The sequence below is a fragment of the Molothrus aeneus genome, chromosome 1 (genome assembly GCF_037042795.1).
Source record: "Molothrus aeneus isolate 106 chromosome 1, BPBGC_Maene_1.0, whole genome shotgun sequence".
Classification (NCBI taxonomy): domain Eukaryota; kingdom Metazoa; phylum Chordata; class Aves; order Passeriformes; family Icteridae; genus Molothrus; species Molothrus aeneus.
In genome coordinates, this window is record NC_089646.1 from 131,234,147 (window position 1) to 131,249,877 (window position 15,731).

The 15,731-nt window shown below is 38.6% G+C and overlaps 1 protein-coding gene across 1 annotated transcript in view; it reads right to left on the reverse strand.

Annotated features, from left to right (window-relative positions):
• Positions 1–15,731, reverse strand: part of CPQ (carboxypeptidase Q) — a 147,623-nt gene that overhangs the window by 112,374 nt on the left and 19,518 nt on the right. Inside the window, exon 3 of the mRNA XM_066547810.1 lies at positions 5,035–5,242. Within this exon, the coding sequence (XP_066403907.1) occupies positions 5,035–5,242 (208 nt within the window). The remainder of the gene's footprint in view (positions 1–5,034; positions 5,243–15,731) is intronic.

The window sequence follows — 15,731 nt, forward strand, 5'->3', positions numbered from 1 at the left end:
GAGAAACGAGTCCACACAAATCTACTGCAGAGCCCAGACGGTCTGAACTTCTGATGGATCTGCAAAATCCAGACATCCTTCCAAACTTTAGGGGAAAATGGCAATACATCTTTTTGGGGGAATGTGTGGTAGGCAGTTTGGGAAGGCTGTACCTTCATCAGCGTGGAAAGGAAGAGGGCAAGATGTGGTCAAGAGTTTAGGATAAAAGGAGGCTGCATCCTCTAAAACCTCCAGAGAGACCCTATGGGGGAATGGCCTAGTTGACTCTCTCCCTTTATTAGAATAAAGTTGCACGACTCCTCTGTCTCCTTTATGGACACTGGCATTTCACAGCATGGCTTTTCTGCAAAAAATTTTAAAAGAAAACGTTTAGATTAGATGTTAGGAACTTCACTGTGATGGTGCTGAGGCACTGAAAGAGGTTGCCCAGAAAAGCTGTGGATGCCTCATGCCTGGCAGTGTTCAAGGCCAGGTTGGATGTGGCTTTGGGCAGCTTGGTCTAGTGGAGAGTGTCCCTTAGACAAATTAACTATTAATTACCTTCTATTAGTAGCTATTAGTTACCTTCTCCTACATATTAAAAAAACCCCACTCTTACATGCTACCAATAAAGAGAAGAGAAAAGAAGAGAAGAGAAGAGAAGAGAAGAGAAGAGAAGAGAAGAGAAGAGAAGAGAAGAGAAGAGAAGAGAAGAGAAGAGAAGAGAAATAAGAAAATCAAGAGAATCATTTAACACAAGAGGCAGACAATGCCATGAGACATAACTGTGGCACATTGTAACATTGCAATACCATGTAACTAATGCCATCTCTTCATGGGTCAAGATGGATGCTAATTTTATTTCCTATTTGCTTAGCAAAGCTGTTCAAAATGAATGAATCAACTCCTTGAAACTCAACAGCAAATACTTGTCACCAGTGAGTGTCATGAGTCCTTGTACAAACACATCAATAAGTTTTCCTGAGTATAATGACACTCATCCCTTCCTGCCCTTATTAAGAATTGGGATGCTTGAGTTGTCAGGTGTCTCATTGCTCCACAGTTATACTACCACATCTTAAAGAAAAATAAACTGTCCCCAGGTCAAAGATTCCCTTCACACTTTTTGCCTTGACAAACTGGCAGCCACTTGCCATTTCTGGGACAAGAAACATCAAGTTACCAGCAAAAAGTGATTTAATTCATGTTGGGATTTCACCAATTCCACCTTGTAAGTAAGCTTTAATAATGAGCCCTAATAAGCCTAGGATGCTAATGACAGTACCTAGTTTTAACCTATCAATATTACTCATATTGCAAGATCACCTAGAAATCACACCACAAAGTTGGCTTACATTGTTCCAGCAAATTGAGTAACTAAATAACAATAAGCAATAATAAGTTGAAAAGGGGTTGAAAAATTTGAAAACCAAGCAAACAATCAAGGAAAGAAATGAAACATAAAAACCCATCTACCAAACTTGATATAGTTTAGGAAAAATTGTGAAATTACATCTTTCATTTACCTTAAACTGGGATAGTGCAGTGTGAGAAGGAGGATACTTTCTTCTAAGATGTTTCCAGGATTTTTTGGAAAGCTCCACAATCCCATTATCATTTATTTGTATTATCAAAGAACATGTAAACTCACAGGCCAAAGAAATAAAGGCTCTGGTTAACAATGCAGCAGCATACAAATTGCAAGAATGCAAGACTTACTTTCACAATATTTAGAAACCTTTTATTATCTTTTTACCTTTCATCTTTCACCCTTCTAACACACTACTCCCTGCAGCAAGGCAGTATTTTCCACCATTCAATTAAAAAGGCAAGTCACTTGAACAAAGAGTGCCCCAGACACTGACAGATAAGAAGCACCACATCCAGCACATAGTCCACCCAGCACAGCACACTGCTAAGACAAACAAGGAGACACTCCACTGATGATTAGAAGAAAACACAGGAGAGTGCATAGAGATAAGAAAATCCATCCTGCCTACAGCAGTACCTACTTGTTAAAAATAAGAGAAACAGATCTAGTCATCACTGAGTAACTGAAGGGAGGGACTGGACCTGAGTACCTTCTGTATTATAGGAAAAAATACATTAACCAGTCCATTCCATTTAAAAACAAACAAACAACCAAACCCTAAGTGAAGGTAAATGAAGAGAGTACAGAAAGTGCACCATAAAAAATGCTTCATGGCAGCATCTACATTTGAAATTAGTTTTGGGAATGTCACCTCTGCTCCCAGTATCAATTAAGGATTCAATACTTCTAAATAAATATGCATTTGGGATCTACTTCCATTCAATTTTCAAATAGCTGTAATGCCAGTTCCTTCAGCCTCCACCTTTGTTCCTTACCTCTAATCTTTTCATTCCATACTAAATGCACTTCCATAAATACTGTAGCAAACAGAAGATACAGTAACTTTCAACTGAACAATTCTGCATAGCCCCATAACTACAGCCAGGACACAGATCATCATCTGGTTTTCAGAAAATCAACACATTGCAATATTCTTTGATGATACCAGCTAAGGCTATTTCAAAACCATAGTTGTTTTTTTTTTTTGTAAAACCATAGTTTTTTCTGAAACACATTCCATTATTATTATTATTATTATTATTATTATTATTATTATTATTATTATTATTATTATTATTATTATTATTATTTTGTTCATTATTATGAGCTTTATTAGAAAATTCCAAGTATTAGAAAATACATTGTAAACATCACATTTGCTGGACACCAAGAAATACACTAGTAATAGTTTGGATAGTATCTGAATTCAAGTTCTTCACATTTCAGAAAGCATTTTTAAAAGGTAATTTTGACTTTAGGGGAATGTGGAGCATTTTCATGGTTCAACCCCACCTGGCAACTAAGTACCATGCAGCTGCTTGCTCATTATTTCCCTAAGTGTGATGGGAAGAAGACTCAGAAAAAGAAATACAAAAACTCATGGGTTGAGCACTGCTAAGAACAGTTAAACAGTTCAGAAAAATCAGAGTGAAATATTGTAATAAAAAATATAATTTTAATGACAACCCCCCCCCCCCCAATAACAGCAAATAAGTAAATCCAAGAAGAAGAAGTGATGCCCGATGCAATTGCTCACCATCCTCTGACTGATGCCCAGCCTGCTCCCAAGAAGGGGTTGGCTCCTTCCAGCCAAGCTCCCCTCCTCCCTCCCCCGCCAGTTTTCATACTGAACACAACATCCTATGGTAAGGAATATCCCTTTGGTCAGTGTAGGTCAGTTGTCCTGGCTGTGCTCCCTCCCAACTTCTTGTGCAGCTCCTCATTCACAGAGCATGAGACACTGGAAATCCTTGACTTAGGGTAAGCACTGCTTAGCAACAACCAAAACATCAATGTGTTATCAATGTTATTCTAATGCTGAATCCAAACCAGAGCACTGGATCAGCTGCTAGGAAGAAAATGAACTCTATCCCAGCTGAAACCAGGACAAGCATATAAAAATGCTACAGGGGCAGCAGCGTTGTTCTCTGCATGTGTTCCAACACAGTTAGTTTGCTTTACTGACTTTTCTGACTCTCTGAAGCATTACAAATGGAGAAGCTTGCACACTTTTCATATTGCTGATGTGTGACCACTCATGTTCTCTCTGAAGAAGTGGATTCATGCATGCCTCCAAATGCCCCCACAAATCACCTCTCAGCCCCAGCCTCAAAAAAGACCCAAAGCTATATCATGCTTTTCACATACCAGCCCAGACTTCTGCAGAAAGAAAACCTAGGAGCAGAGATCAAAAAGAAGCCTGGTTACCTAAACAGAACACAAGTCCAGGTTATGTTGTGGCACACATTCAGGGACAGGTTAGCTACTGCCAATGACTCCTCTGTGGGTAAAGAGTTACCTGGCAGGCAACTAGGGGGAGGAATAAAGGATCTGTATTGCTCTAAACATGTACTTGCCAAAGAAAGAATGCTACAAAATATAGCACCTCTTGTATAAACTGTGTATCTTTCATATTTTCTTATGTAAATGATTTTATTAACAGAGCTCTACAGTTTAAGCACTCAAGCTTTGTGTGTGGCATCACTTGTGCACTGCCAGTCCTGCTCAGGCTGCAGCTCAGGATGGTGGGCAGGTGGATGAGCCTCTCCTGATGCAGTCCTCAGTCCTGCTCTGCTGCCTGGGCCTGCCTGACCAGAACTCCCATCACAGCCAGCAGGCTCCTACACAAAGATCACTGCAGGCATTAAGGTCACCAATAACAGTGTAAGATTTTACAAATACTATGTTAAAGGACAGTGTGCATCTGTCAGCATTCCACTGTATGGCTGAGCCCTTCTCCTTTTCCTCTCTACTCCTCAACTAGTCTTTTTCACAATAAATAAGCATTTTAAGTGTAAGCTTTCAGACTTGGAAAAAACTCCCAGATCAAAAAGGAATTCTGTTACCAATCAGAAAACGAAAATATATAATTTCAGTAACATAACACTACAGTGTTAAACAAATGATGTACTAAGAAATTGAAAAATATTTACATTTTTGAAAAATTCATTATTTCCACATACCTTACTTAAAAAGCAGTGTGAGAATTACAAACCTTGCTGCTAAAGAGTTCTAAATAATTATGTTCAAAGCAGACTACTCCTTTATCTGGTACAAGTCAGCCTTATGCTAGGAAAATTAACAATACATTGAAAACTGTACATGTACATTCTAGTCAAACACACAGAAAGACCAATTCATATCATCACTGACAGCCTGTTGTCACCAAAGACATTTGGTTTTGGTTCTTCTCAGAATATTTATGGCAGCCTTGAGAATGCAGAAAGTTCTTTAAAACAAATATTATACAAAACTTGGATCAAGAACAAAAAAAAATGAAAACATTCTGAAAGAATGACAAAGCACAGGGGAAAAGAACTATTGTGAAGGCAACAGTTTCAAAACCAAACACCCACTCACAACTGGCATGGTTTAAGTCACAGAGAACAAAAATTCCTGCCCAGAAATGACATGTCAGCTAACATTGAAATGTGAGTTGCAGGAAGAAAAGAAAAAATGCTTACCTGTGAATAGAAAAAGAAGCAATAGACCTAATGAGGGATGCCACTGCTCCAACTTTAGCAGCTTCCACTGCTCCCTGTAACCTGTATTGCACAGTTTCACCATAACTGATGAAAGGTTGGTTGTAGACGACAATCTTCCCCTTGGCCTCCTGAGCTCGTTTGCGCAGTTCATCAAATGAGGCTACCACTATGACTTCTGCTGTAATTCCTGAAAGAAAGTATTACAGTGGTTTTAGCAATGCTTTCCTATAGCTCTCCTATGACCACTTCTAACAGACAGAAAAGCATGGACTGTGCAGAACTCAGGAAATCAGCATTAGGTTTTATTCCTGAGGAAGGAAGACGATGTGAACTGCTTCATCAGGGATCAGTACTAAACAGATGCAACAGAACCCTGTAAACTGTGCTATCAGGCTGGAATTAAAACATAACTTGAAGAGCAAGAAGGATACGTGGGGGGAATTTGCTCTCTGCTTAGGCTTTAATGTCTTACTGTAATCATTTGTAGTACCAAAACATTTGCAAAAGCTGCCTATGGGATTAATTTAAAAAAGATAGTAATCTTTTCATGGAAATGTTTTGATATGTTGCTAAACAACTTAGCTTAACATAAGACAGCTGGAAGCCCATCTTTTTAGACTGTAACTCCTATAAAATTCTTTAATCCATAAATTAAATTAAATTAAAGCTCTGCAGTGTCAACAAATTTTGCAATGTGCTTAATAAAAATAATAACAATATCATCTTCATATTTAAATCAGGAGAATATAACAGTTCTATTGGATCTCCTTTGGGGAGTTTTTCTAGGAATCTACACTTCCCAGTTCATGATACAGAAAACACAGGCAGGGTCCTGTGCAGGACAATTCACAAACATTTAGATCCTACCCTGATCTTTGTTTTTAATAGTTGGAATAGTTTTAAATTGCTCTATTATCTTACTTGAAAAAACAAAGAATGTTACAGATAAGCCAGAGAATCCTTCTAACTTTTAAGGACATTAATTGAGGAACTATATTTCACAGCATTTGAGAAGTAATTCATTAAAATGACCACAATGCTGAAAATTCAATTTTGTTGATTGGTTACAGAGATAAGTAGAGACTGCTTAACAACACGGGCTGGTACTTTGCTTCTAAATATAGAAGAAGTAATGGATGTCTGAAATTTTTGTGTTCTACATTTCACCCAATAGTCACAAAATACATAAATGGAAACTGAAACTAATAACAAATCCTCTAGCAAGGATTTGTCAGAATGAAGTGAAATTATCATGTTTTTAAGAACAAAATTATTCTCCTTTTTTTTCCCGTGGGTTGGTTGTTGGTTTTTTGTGTGTGAAATAAGAATTATTTAGAGGATTTCAAAGACTTGTATTTAAAACCACAATAAACAAGAAAAACTCTTAGAAAAATAGGAAGGTAATGTCTCCCAGCATCAGTGTGCCCAGGCTCACGGCTTCTTTAAAATGAAATTACACTGCAAAACCTTAAAGAAACCATTCCAGAAGTTTGGTTTCATTAGAATGTACCACTAAGAGTAGGACAGACTGCTACAACAAAAGTGAGTTTCAGCTACAAAAATAGCCTAGTGTGAGAGGGATCAAAATTTTAACTATTCAGATTCTTACCTTAACCTGGCAATGCTTTAGAAAGGCAAACCAAAGAATCACCTTCACATATTACTAGCTGCTGTTGGCAGGCAGCTGAGCATACTAGCAGACTCCAACTGCTTGTAATTAATGGCAGGTTCAGCCACCTAGCTAAGGAACCTCCCAGCAACAGGATAATTTTGGGTAGGAAACCATGCAACTGGAAATAATCCAGGTATCTACAAAATTTCATTTTCCACGAGAGAAGTTGGATTGACACTGCAATCTCTATTTCATTTTACCTCTCCCCAGTGCTCCACTTGGATCATGCAGCAGGCACTGGAAGGACACATGTCTTGGTGACTGTCAAAGGAAGCAAGGAGTGTAACTCTTCTGGGCATTACTGCATACATGAACAAACACCAACTCTGCAAAGCTTTTTAAGAAAGCTAAACACAGCTAGTAAGTATGATTCCTAAGAAATAGGAATCATAATAATTCCTAAGAATTAGGAATTATATAATTCCTAATTATAATTCCTAAGAAATACGATGGTGAAATAGATTTATGGCCCTTCCTAGATGACAGGCATCAGGAGTTTGTACAGTGAGAATTACTGGAAATTTGTGCTAAGGGAAAGCTAAAGGAAAGAACACAGAGTTGCAAATTCCAGCTCAGTATCTCTACCCTCACATGCCCCCAAAGAAGCTAAATAAAGCCATCCTTTGATAAAATGAAAAAAACAAACGTTCTTTCTGCAAGTTTTACTTAATGGCAGCATGGTATACATAGAACATGAATTACACTACTTTCCATAACAACGTAAAACTTCACTCTTGTGTAGCTTCTGACTAATTCAATTACTCATTTGCATTTTAGTGCCATTTTATACCATTTCAGATTCTTTGACTGAAGTTACAAGAGCAATGTTTATCTTAAACAAAGATGTGGACATACATACACAAATCACTCTTAAACCTTTGTGCAAAAGGAGAAATAAAAAACAAAAATCCCAACAGTTTACCTGTTTAAGGAGAATGAGTTATTTCCTTTAGAAATTAGAAATGTCTCACCTTACTGAGCCTTTAAGCAAATTAATAGAAATCCACCCTAACATCTCCTACCAATTCAGTGCCTCATGGCTCTGCTTCCCATGTTAAAAGATACTGTCTCTTACACTTATCAGTACTTTATTGGCTGTGTGTAATTGAACAGAATTCTTCAGAAACCCCATGTAAGGAGGGAGACAGATTGCCTGCTTACTTAAGCAAGATATAAAGATTATAAAACACACATTCCAAGAGATGAATACAGAGTATTTGGGGAATTAACAAAGTAAAGGGCATGAATCATAGAAAGCAGAATTTCAAACATGACCAACTTGGCTAAGTGTGTAAAGCTGAAGACTATTCATTTGATCTCATCACACGAAACATATTGTTGGGTTGGGTGAGTGAACAATAAATCTAGGTAGTACTATGGGTTTCCTCTCATTTCTCATATTAAACAGAAAATTGTATGCTTTTCTTTCTGAGAATTAAGGTATAGGAAGGGTATTAATGGCGGCAATTTTCACTTATCAACAAAATTTTATTTTACAAAGTCCTCTGTACACTGAAATGTGTGTTTCTATCTCAAAACTTGAATATGTCACAACTTTGAGGATCACACTGCCAGTTGAAATAATAGTATGGTATGCATTAGCAATCTAAAATCTGTCACAGGCAGGATGAACACAAGACTGATTGTGTATATATAAAAAAATATATATACATATATATTTTTATATATGTATATATATATTTATATATACACATGCATACACACATATATATAAAAGCACCCATAAATCAGCTGTGTGTAATACTGCTATATAGAAGAAGTCTGATTCCTGGCATCAACAATTCTGTCTGGAGAGTCACCTCCTCACAGCTGTTTACCTGCCAGCAGTGAAGGAGCAGATTAGTTCAAAGGGGATTCCTCACAAGATAACTTCTCCCCAAGATGAACTGCAGCTAATACTTAAGTCATTTCAGTATCTAGAGATGTGCATCTGTCTGTGTTAGTAACAGGTTTCAGTGAAGAGAAAGAAAAAAAGGAAAAAGAAAAACCCTATGATCAGATTTTTAGAAACTGGTGGATCTTCATAAAAACATCAATGAAATTTCATACAGAATATATTTTTACTTATCCCAGAAACACTTCATCCACAACACAAAGAAATTCAATCAAGTTAGTTATAATCTATTATTATATTAAAAGGATTTATATTTAGTAAACCCAGAAAGAAATATTATTTGCATACTGTTTAATCTTATTAGATACCAATTTCCTCATTACTTAACTATGGCCTTACTCTCTTCTTTTTTTCCCCCATTCTTATTTTTGTCATTCAGGTAATAGAATCAGTACCTTAGAGATCCAGTTACAAAGCCAAATGCAGTCATCATTAATTTGACAATAAATTCTTTTCAATAGCAGCAAGCAAACGACTCATTCCTACAGACCTCCTAAACTTCATTTACTTCACACTAAAGTAAGAATTATGATTTCTTCTACAAATCACAATATGGAACAGTGATGCTATTGACCCAAATGCACTGAAGTTACCGGTGTCAAATAAATAAGCTGATAGGCAAGGCAATTTTTGCTGAAAACAACTAAAATACAGTAATTCTAAGCCTAGACAAGACAAATCTAGATAAGAAGTATCAACAGAAAAAGTCAACAACACATCTAATTGTTCTGACAACAGTGGAAACTTTGAAACTGGAGGAGATGTATCTGAAACATGTCCTGGCCTCTGTAGTCATGAGAGCAAGAAGGAGACAGGTTGTTATCTCCCTGTTCATCAGAACCAGGCATCAGGATATCAGGACAGGAAATCAAGACAGCTCTTCATGGTAGAGCAGGGGCAACAACACACCACAGCCACAGTGCCCGACTCCCATGTGGTGACTGCAGCCCTGCCTCACATATCAGCCACTCTCATGCCTCATCTCCTGCAGCGTCCCAGATTTCTCTGTTTCTACTTCAGCTCTCCCCACAAAGCTAATTTAGCCCAGAGCTGCTTCATCAGGTACACTGTATTCTATGCTGATCCTGAACACATGCAAGCAGCAGCCCCATGCTTTTCTTACCCTTTCTTACCTTTCTTCCCATTGTCCTTCAGACTTGATCATCTCTCCTGATTAAAAGTAACATGCCCCTACTTCTTTCAGACACAGCCTACAAGCACTGTCTGGTGCCCATTTGCAAGGTAGCTTCTTTCACAGAGCCTAGAATTTTTTTGCATGGGTCATATGATACAAAGGTAGGTAGGTAGGTATGTCTGGAGATAAGGCAGTTGGTGGGACAGGTCAAAGGAAAGAAGGTCATGGGGAGTGGAGGGGAAATGCAAATATATGCTTCAAAGCTAAGTAAGATTAGGGACCTGGCATTAAATCCTTTTTTAAGTTCAACATCCTCTAAAATCAGCTCAGAAAACATTTTCCTCCTCAACTTCTAACATACCACTTTTAAAAACATGTTGCTTTCTAAAACTCTCCAGGAATTCATTCAACTTTCCTGCAATGCTCCACAAACTTCAACTAGATTTTTAGAAAAACCAACCCAAATTCTTTGTCTGTAATGACCTCATCCAATTAAGGCTTTGTGTCAGGCTGAAGCAAATGAAAGATTAATATCATCACTTCTTTTTTTTTCTCACTCAAAAATTATTATCATGTATTGAAAATCTGAAATATTCTAACACCTAGAAACACATTTGCTCTGTCCACACATATAAATATGTACTAAATCTGAAATATTCTAACACCTAGAAACACATTTGCTCTGTCCACACATATAAATATGTACTAATATAATAATTATAATATGAAGAAAATACTAAATATTTTAAGGGAACTGTGAAATGAAGAAGAGGGTTTTATCAGGAAAAAGAATTTCGTAAAATATGAACACTACTTCTAGAAAATGTGACTGTCCTACTCTGTGGAACAGCAAAGAGAAATACTTCATGAAAATAAAATTGCATAGGACAGTTATAAAAAAGGATATGAGGCTATTCAGCTCTGATGCTTTGTACAGAGACTAAACATATTGTACCATTCCTTAAGAACATAGAGAAAAATATACACTATATAATAGTTAGGTTTTTTTACAAATATGACTTAAAAGTACTGGATCTCTTTTGAACAGTTTGGTTTCAATGACATGTAGCTTACTGTGCAGCACAAATCCTAGGAGAAAATGGGTTTGTCCCAATCCCCAGCACAAAGCCTTGGATACCAAAAGAGTGGGGTAACAGGTTAGGTGCTCCCAGGAGCAGCCCTACACAGAGCACAGGCTGTGCAATGTGTAGGGAGAATCAGACACCCAAAACTAAGATCCACAAAAATCAGTTTCTGAGGACACAGGTGCTCAAGGCAGGAAGAGCTGAGGACAACCATTTTCTCCTCAGTGAGCCAAAGGTGCCAGTCACTGCTGGCTATCCCTTGGGATGAAGGTAATGTGGCAATCCAGCAGTGTCTGCATACCCCACACATGCAGAAAATCATACTCAAATCCTGCCTTCAATAGCTTCAGCCTGGCCTTAACACCCTTGAGGTAACCACCCTCAACTCAGTGACACAGCAAAAAGACAAGACCAGAAAATTCACTTGTTTACCACTGGCAATCCACACAGTTCACCTGAACATTGGTTAAAGTAGCAACTGGAACCCATGTTCTCCCCAGACAGCATGTCCATCTCAAAGCCATGCAGATACTTCTACCCTCTAAATCTTTGAAATGCTACTGCACTAACTTCTAGTCCAGTTGCTGGGCCACTGAACACCACAGTGTCTGATGTCCTTCACAAAAGTCACCTTCTACATTCCATGAAAAACAGAAGCATAATTACCACAATACAAGCAGTGCTACTCTAATAATGAACAATTCAGGTATGCAATAGTGAGGCTCATGGTCTCAAGATGTCAATCAATAGCTCCTCACACATGAAAGAAGAGGAATCCAGTGAAGACAGGAGGGCTTTGCTGTGCACTGTGCTCTCATGCCTATGACTCTCTCCAACCCCTGTTCTCAGCACTGAATCCCTCATCAAAGGGGTACTCAAGTCCCTCCAGAAGCATCTCTTCCAGGAGATCAGTGGTCATCCAAAATGCTGGCAACTTAAGGGTAAATCCTCTGATACACATTAAAAATAACTTTTTTATTGGCCTTTTGTTTATCTAGCTGAATTCCCTAATCCACTTCACCACTTTGATAAAGAAGAGGATGGTCAACACTGGGGACAAAATGCATCAATGAGGACAGGAGCTAGACCACCTCTTTCAACAGCATTCCTGATTTAATAAAATGGTGGACTGACAGCAACAGCCCACACCAACAACTTCAAGACAACATGCATTATCCCCATTTTATACACAACAGGCTGGAATTGCTTTCATATTATGTAATTGCAAAGCTCCTATCACCTATAAGAGCACAGCTGGAGCAAATGTTGACAGTTAAACAAAAAAAAAATCCCCATAACTTGAACACAAAAAATAGGAAAAAGTCTGAAAATGGATCATTTTCATATTTATATTATTTCAGTTTTGCTGCAACCAACAGTATATAAAAAAACAGAGACATTTCAGGGCATGCTTCTCTGAAGCTGGTTCTGCTTGTCAGTATTTCTTTAAAATTAAAGGGCATGGTCACCCATCAGGGTAAAAAAAAGTGCATTTTAAAACACATGCAAAAAAATGAACTCTTTGATACTTTATGGTCAAACATCTGCTAAACTACCACTTTCCTTCAATTACAAGATTCTCAAAACAATAATTATATTTGGGGGATATAATCAGTACCACCAGAAATCAACAGTCTCTCTCTCTGTATATATATATATCTCTATGTTTTGCCAATGTTGAAACACTGAAAATGAGACAAGGCCATTGACTAAATATGGTAAATCTCCAGTTTTCCAGCTCCCAAAACCAAGCACTTTCTATCATTCAATCCTGTTTGCTACCTAGGAATCCATTTCTTCAAGGTGATGACTATTTTCAGCCCCTGCTGATTTCTGGAAATCCAGGTCACTCTCTTTTATGTTTCTTCTCTCCCTGTCACCAAAGCGGGCAGTGAAGTGACTCCCTCCTCGTAAAGAGATCAAAGGAAGTGAAAACTTTCTCTTTGACCCAACACCTTCATATCTTGGAATACACTTGGAGAGGGAGAATGTTGGAGGTTTTTCCTCTTCAATAGAAAAATCTAACCTTTTCTGTACTCTCCTTTTTTGCTGTGTAAATCAGATGGAATCTGGGAACTTGACATCTTGGCATATTTCCCAGTCATGAAGAAGAAAGTAGGATTTTATCCACAAGATCACAAGGTACTGAAAAGCCTCCTGCACATCATCCAACTGTTCTGTATCTGAGCCAAAGTGGGCAAATCTCATAAAATCAAGTAAATGAGAAAAGCTCTGTGCACATCCCAATAGGGTTTCAATGCCATAGGCATGAGTTAGAAGACCTGCAGGAAGAGACACTCCTGGTATCCTGGAGTCAATGGACTGGCTTGGACTTCATAGCTAAAAATACTGCTACTATTTAGGGCTTCTTGTTCCTGCCCTGAAGGATTGCAGATTTTTTCTACACTTGCATGGTGTATGCTGAAATGGAAAGTAACCAACCTCAGCATGTGCTCTAGCCATTGGGTTCCTCTTAGAAAACACTGGTTTGAATTACCATGGACAGAAGGGAAATTAAACCCTGCATTTCCAACATCCAAAGCCAGGTGTCCTGGTTTAGGGCAAATTTGGGGGGAAACCTCTGAATGACGTCCCTCTAGAAAGCAAATTCAAGTGGCCCCTCACCCAACTGGTTCAGGAAAATATTTCCTTGGAGAAAAGTGGAAGATACTGTTTATTTAACAAGCAAATTATTTACAAGCATAAAAAATGAATAATATTAAACAATAAAACCTCTCACTGTTCTGAAGAGATGGCAAATTGAGAAAAGTCCTTGTCATGGGGTGTAACTCAGCTTGCTCAGTCTCTTATCAGTCCCTCCTGCACTGGAGAATGCTGTGTCACAGCCACTGATGGGCCGCAGGTGTGAGCTCCCGATGTTTTTCTGGGTGTTCAGTCCAGAGCAGGTTTGAACAGTTTCAAGAAAAAGAAAAAACACAGTCCATGGAACTTCTCTGCCTCAGCTAGCTAAAAAAAACCGAACTAAAAAGCAAAGAAGAGCTCTCTCAGGTTGTCTGTCCGTGCTGCAGACAACACAGTCCAGGAGCAGGAACGCGGAGGAGTGAGTGCAGTTTCTGAAAACAAACTGTGTACTTCTTTTCCCCCTTCTTCACTCTCAGAACCAGTCTTAAAGGTGCAGAACTCAATATCCAGCACAAACAGAACAGACAACTGGGGATACAGCATCATAAAGCACCCCCAAGGACACCAGGTTTCTAATTGCCCTTAGGCTATTGCTATGGTAATGAAGAGCCCTCCTGAGCACCTCCTTGGGGTACTGAGCTTCAGGAGGGGCTCTGAGAGAACCAAAGGCCACCAAGTCCAGCACCAAGTTTTAAGCTTCTGCCAATGTCTCCTATTTTCTTAGCTTCTTGGGCCACAAGCCTGGGGCCAAATCATAGGAAGAGAGGAATACAGGACATAGCTGAAAAGATGAAAAAGCAAGAAATGGTCTCCTGTACCTCCTGCTGGGATGGGAGAGTCAGCCCCTCTAATTTTAACCCCATTCCGAGACCTTAAAAGACAAGAAGTCCAACTCTGTCTCTAACAGGCATCAGTAGTGTCAAGGAAGGGATGTGTTTGGGGTGTACTGAGACAATGGTTTGGTAACTGAGGCATCTGAAACATATCCTGACAGGAACACTGACTTAAAACAAGCAGTAACTATCAAGCTAACAGCAAACAACTTCAGGAATCATCTGCACATTCCAGATGCGGAATTCTTAGAGGCAAAGAATCACCATAGAGCCAATATCTGAAGGACAGCCTTCAGCCTTTAAAACATCCCTCTGCCAAAGCTCAGCACAGCAGCAGATCTCCCAGGTTTGATCCCATGTAACAACAGTACTGTAACAACAGGATAACTGGCATCAGGCATCTCATACTGAGTTGCATTATTTTGATTACAGGAAGAGTCATACCCCCACAACTTCATGCCTAGAACAAGATGTATCAGAACTGCTGATAATCCCTCAGTGAGGGAAATTGTTCAACTATTTCTGATGCCATTTAGGGCAGCCTTCTATTCCTTTTTATTAGGAATAAGGCACTGTGACAATCCTCAGAAGTGATAATGCAGTGGTTTTAATAATAATAAACACATTTTTTATTCCATGCTTGGTATGAGTGAGAGTTTTAGGACAGGCACTTTTCCCAACAGCATGCCTTCCATTCTCTTGCCTGCAGAGGCTGGTGATGAGCAGCTCTTATGAGACATTTCCATCAGCCAGGAGAATGGTCCAGTGATCAGAACAAGAGCCAAGTGCTCACCAGGGACCAGCTACCCCACACAACCTTCCCAAGCACAAAAAACCTGTCACAGTTTGCACAGTCTGCACAGCGAGATGAGACCAGCAGAAATCAGAACAGGCACAAATGGCAGGAGAGTCAGAAGGTAAGTAATTTAATCAAAATTATTCCATGAAGTGTGAGAAATGACCCAGTCTTTTGTGAGAGATCTCATTGCCATAAAGTCTTCTAGTACCAACACATATACTTCTTCAGAAACATGGCAGATCTCAGAGGAAAGTGAAATTGTGAGAAAGAATAATGTGGGGGTTTTGAACCAGCACTGGATAATACAATCATATCTTTCATGATACAGGATCTTTACAGATGAAAGAGAAGGACATAATTAGCCTGAGTATTTATGTTTATATGTTAACATGTTAATTCAGTATATCACTAAAAAAAAGGCAAATCTAGGAGTAAAACCAGGCAAGTGCAAATAACTACACAAGTAAGAAAGAGAAGTGAAAAACAGACTTTTAAGGATGTGAAGATGTTTGCCAAAATTAAATTGCAGGTTCTCTTTTCAGGTTCAGCAACACTTGCTAAACACCAAAAAAGACCTTTTAATTTTAGCTTACT